The sequence below is a fragment of the Hipposideros armiger genome, unplaced genomic scaffold (genome assembly GCF_001890085.2).
Source record: "Hipposideros armiger isolate ML-2016 unplaced genomic scaffold, ASM189008v1 scaffold_43, whole genome shotgun sequence".
Classification (NCBI taxonomy): domain Eukaryota; kingdom Metazoa; phylum Chordata; class Mammalia; order Chiroptera; family Hipposideridae; genus Hipposideros; species Hipposideros armiger.
The window spans coordinates 2,966,127-2,971,091 of NW_017731393.1; the positions used below are offsets into that span (position 1 = coordinate 2,966,127).

Consider the following 4,965-nt stretch of genomic DNA (forward strand, 5'->3'; position numbering starts at 1 on the left):
GAGTGGGGAGTAAGTTGAAGTCAGATTTTACCAAAATGAAATACCCACGTAAGGAGTGCTGGCCACAGTGCCAGGCATGTGGCAAGTGCTCAGTAGGTCCAGTGGACAGTGATCTCATGTGAGGCGCTATTCAGTTCTGAGGATCCAAGGAAACACCCCACAAGTCATCAATTCACTGCCCAGGGGCCCACAGAGAGCTTAGTTAGATGAAGAAAAGCCTGTTGCTTGGCCCTGAAGAGTTCTGATAAATGCCACGAGCCAGCCGGGTTCCACCAGCTGGGAACCAGCACCAGTGCTGCGGCTCATGCCTGGAGAACCTTACAAAAAGCAAAGGGTGAGGAATCCGTGAAGGCTCTAAAACTGAAAGTAAAACAATCTATGAAAGTTCTAAAAAAAGTTTAAAAAATATTTTAATAAACCTTATATCCAAGAAGTGAAGGCAAATGGGAAACAACACAAAATATAATTCTGTATCCATATATACAGGGTGAAAGACAACCCCTTTCTTTTTTCCTCCCAAATCCTGTGTCCAGTGGAGGGGATGAGACAGGACAGAAGTAACCTGCGGTGGAGAGAAGAAGCGTAAAGAGCATGAGTGACCCAGGGTTAGGAGGTTTGGGAGGGAGGAAGGCACATTCAAGGGGGGCAGGCCACAGGAAGCCTGCTGGAAGGCAAGGCCTATACACAGCCACAGCGCGCCCAGAGGGTTGAATTTGAGTTCTTGTCCTAAGTTCGAGTTTATTGGTTTTTATAGTCAGGAAACACATGGCCCAGTCAAGAAGGTCTAACTGGAAATAAATTAATGAAAGATCTGTGTATAGAGGCATGCAGAGGTCAAGCAAATGAATGAGAGAGATCAAAGCATGCCAGGACTGATGGCCTGGGAGCTGTCCCCATTCCTGGGCCTAACTGGGCAGAGAGAGGCGTTGGTGCCCCCAGAGCCTGGCAGTCACTGTCAGAACCTGGTGTGCAGGGAGGGAGGCGGGGGAGGGGGAGTAAGTACTCCCACCCCTCTCCTCCCCCTCTCTCACCAGTGCCTCCCATTGGTCTAACCACCTGGAGCCAGAGGATCAGGGAGCCAGTGATGCCACACGGAGCTGGGCAGAGGGTGGGGGTGGCTCTCAAGGGACGTTAGGGGGAGAATAACTGTATCAGGGATGAAGGGGAAATTTGGAATGAAAAGACTCAGGTTTATGTGTAGACTTTGTGTGACCTTGGCTCAAGCCCTCAAAACCAGTGATTCTCAAATGGGGGCACTTCTGGCAATGTCTGCAGACATTTTGACTGTCACAGCTGGGTGGCGGGGTGGGAAGGGAGTGGGGGTTGCTACTGGCATCTAGTGGTTAGGAGCCTGCAGTGCACAGGACAGCCCCCAGGACTAAGGATCCTGCCCCAAAGGTCAGCAGTGCTGAGGTGGGGAAATGCTCGTCTGCACCCATGTGAAATGGACATGATACAACCCGCCCCACCCCCTCCTGTCAGCGCCACAGGAAGTAACGGGCATGGAAGCCAGAACTGTGTCTACAGACTTTATTTAAGAAGAAATCCTTCAATTTCTGGACAGAACTGTACAGTCTCTGCCTACTGAGCAGAATTCCCTTCCAGGTAACATCTGTCCTGGGAGACCTGAAAAGACCACCTTTCTAGAGGAAATGCCATCCAAGTTATAAGTGGAGGTTAATGAGACTGCCTTTCTAAGAACTTTTTGTTTTTTTAAAGATTTTATTAGGGAATTGGGGGAGGAAAACAGCATTGGGGAATCAGGGAAGGGGAACAAACAAGATGCTGTCCTTTTGTTCTTCAGTCTAGTTGTGGAGGACNGCCTGGGGTGTGCTTACAAGAGGCCCTTCTCTGTCCACATCCCGCCCCTCCGCTATCCTCCCCGCTCCCCGCCCCTCTCCCAAGCAGATCCCGCCCCTCCGTCGCCAGGCACCCTACCATTGGCCCAGACGCCCTCACGTGCTCTAACGCTCTCCTGCATCCCCGCCCCCTGCGCTGGGCCTCCTCCGGCTCTGTTTCACTCGCCGCGCTCTCGCTCGAGTCCTCAGGCCGGGCGGCGGTGTCGTCGGCTGAGGCGAGCGGCCGACCGGGAGAATCCAGTCGAGTCTGGGGAGGGAGCGTGGGGCTGCAACTGCAGCGACCGCGCCGGTGCCCGCGGTGGATGTGCGGGACGGAGACGACAGGGGGCAAGTGAGGCGCGAAAAGTCACGTTTCAAACGGATGGCAACAAGTTCTGCAGCCGGCCGGACGCGGCCTGGCGCGAACGGCGGCCTCCCGGCCTCGCCCCCTCGCCGCCGCGGTACTTGCCGAACTTGAAGGCGCCCGCGCGCTAGCGCACGGTGGTAGCTACGAGGTCCCGGAGCGGCGGTTTCGCGGGGCCCCGTTAGGTCCCGCCCACTGGTGCCCGCCCCGCCCCCTCTAGCGTCGGCCCCGCCCGCCGATGCTCGCCCCTCCCTTCAGCGTAGGCCCTGCCCACCGGTGCCCGCCCGGCTCAGGTTCTAGCTGCGCGAGTGGGTCTTTATGTTTTTCTTTACTTTGGCTTGATCATAAACCGTGTGAGGAAGCCTCTGCATTACGACCGGGAGTCACGCGATTTCTGTTACCGCGCTTACAGCTCTGGGGAGATGAGTTTACTAAGGGAAGAAGGTTAACTGCGATACCCAGACTACTTCCACAGTCTAGTGTCAGAACCTGTTGGAGACCCTGATGACAGGCATGGAGACTGAAGACACGTGAGGTAGTAAGACTCTAGGAGTGAACGGATTTCACGTGTGGGAAGCGGTGCCTCACCGTGACGATTAAGTTGCTGGATCATAACTGGGCACTTTCTCTTAGGCTCAGGTTTTCGCTCCTGACAGTTGCCAGGCAAAGCATTTTCGGTCATTCTGTGCTGCTCTGTGATGGGAACGCTAAACGACAGAAGAGGAAAAAAGATCTAAAGTGAGGAGTGTCGTGGGAGGTCCTGAAAGTAAGCTCTGGCCGCAGGTGTCTGGATGTGCGCTTTAAGAGGAATGACTGCAGGTAACTGGCACAGCCTCCAACAGCTGTATGTGCAGAAGGAACGGTTTTGGATTAGTCTTTTAAGTAGGTTAATAGTTTTTCCAAAACAAAGAGTTAAAAAAGATGAGGGGTAGAGCAATGCCCCTAGTTAATTTAGCAACTTTTTATCTTAAAAATAATATATATGCGATCGATTTAATAAACCCAGTATAAGTGCATATCAAAAAGGAGTAGTTCTGAAACTGTTAGTTTATGATCACGGAGCTCTAAGGAGGTTGGGAGCTTCTCCAGGACAAGTCTATGCCTCCAGTGCCCTTGGGTCACAGCCCCTGGTGCAGTGTTGCACACCAGCAGACATTTGTCATACGCCCGCTGTGTGCAAAGCACGGTGCAGGCGATCCGCGGTGAGCAAGGCACTACCCTTGTCCTCAAGTGCTCCGCATCCTTGGTGGAAACAAAACCAGCAGTCAGAAGGACGTGACATGTGACACGTCCACAGGGCCTGGGGTGAGGGTGGTCTGGCTTGGAAGCAGGAAGGAGCACAGGAGTGTTTTGTTGCGGCCGGAGATGAGAGTGAAGGAACAAAGGCTCTGGGAGGCCTTCCCAAGGAATTGGCCTTTTTTCTGGGTGGAATTCAGGGTCACTGAAGAATATTAAACGGGGGAGTGACATGCTCACATCTGCGCTTTAGAAGACATCCGTGGCAGGAATGTTGGGGGTGGGGTGAAAGGAGGGGGCCAGGAGAGCACCCAGGATCTAGTTACCGGCCAGGTGCGGGCAGGTGAGGCGTCTCTATGGCAGTCCCAAGAGGAAGGATCACAACACCCAGGAGGCCGACGTGCTCAGGCGGGAGCGAGCCAGAGTCCAGGCTAATGCCCGTGTTTGTAGTTCGGGCGGCGTGGTGATGAGGAAGGCACGCGGCAGGGAGCACATTTTGAGGGAATGTGATTTCATTCGGTTTTGGTATGCGTTGAATTTGAGCTGTGTCTGCAGCATGCCAGTAGAGGTGTCTTAGGTGGCAAATGACAATACGAATCTGACAGAATAGTGTCAGTGTGTGTCAGGTTAGATACTTATCAGTTCAATTTGAGTTTGAGGAAAGGTGTAGGGGCAAGATGCCAGAAAAGCTGCCTAGTTACCACCCCATAATTTGAAACCATAGTAACCAGAGAAATTGGAGCCCACACCATCGCCTGGCACACGTGTGCCTCACTGGTCATTGAACTGGTTTTCATTTGCCCACGTTAGGGCTATCCCATAATCAATATTAGTAATGGAACGTTCACAGGGGACACTGGGTATGGTGCAGCGTCCTGGCTGCTGTGGCATTTACAGGAACATTAAAGATAGATGTAGCTTCTGCTCTCAAAAGAAGGATACAGAACAGCCTATCAATGGAATATAGAACTTGTGTGTGTTCGTACTCCTGTGTGTGCGTGAGCGTGTGGACATGTGCCCGAGGGCTGCCTCTTCTGAGAGGCCCCACCTGCCACATTCCTAAAGCACTGCCCACGTCACATAAAACTTCTTTTCTTCAGACCCCCACCCTTCTGGAACACTTTTGAGATGGCCCCCAGAAACCTAGCAATGCTTTTTCTATGTTCGGCCTCTCTGTACAGTGGATTGCTTCATGTATGCCTCTGAGGTCTCTGGAGGATCAGGGAAGTCCCCAGAGAACCTAGGTCCTTGGCTGCACTGCAGCCATGGCCACAGACCCACAGAGTCCTCGTGCTTCGCTCTGGGGAGCAGAAGTGGTGGCACATCAAAGCAGGGCAGAGAGAAGACGCGCCTTGACCCTGATCAGCCACGGTACCCTTCCTGTGTCTGCCCTCAGAAGCTCTTCCCACTGGCTTGTCTCCAAAGGTGCCTGTGACACACCTGCCCTGCTCTCACGGTCTCCTCTGGGGCCACTCCAAACCCGGCTCCGCCTGCTGTGCTGCTGTGTGGTCTCCCCCACCCAGAATG

The 4,965-nt window shown here is 53.4% G+C and overlaps 1 protein-coding gene across 2 annotated transcripts in view; it reads right to left on the reverse strand.

Moving 5' to 3' along the window:
- Positions 1–2,318, reverse strand: part of PPP2R5C (protein phosphatase 2 regulatory subunit B'gamma) — a 151,421-nt gene extending 149,103 nt beyond the window's left edge. Inside the window, exon 1 of one of the 2 annotated variants that reach the window (XM_019639288.1) lies at positions 1,939–2,318. In XM_019639288.1, the coding sequence (XP_019494833.1) occupies positions 1,939–1,941 (3 nt within the window). In that variant the 5' untranslated portion in view covers positions 1,942–2,318. The remainder of the gene's footprint in view (positions 1–1,938) is intronic. The other variant, XM_019639290.1, reaches the window with a different exon arrangement.
- Positions 2,319–4,965: the final 2,647 nt, after the last annotated feature.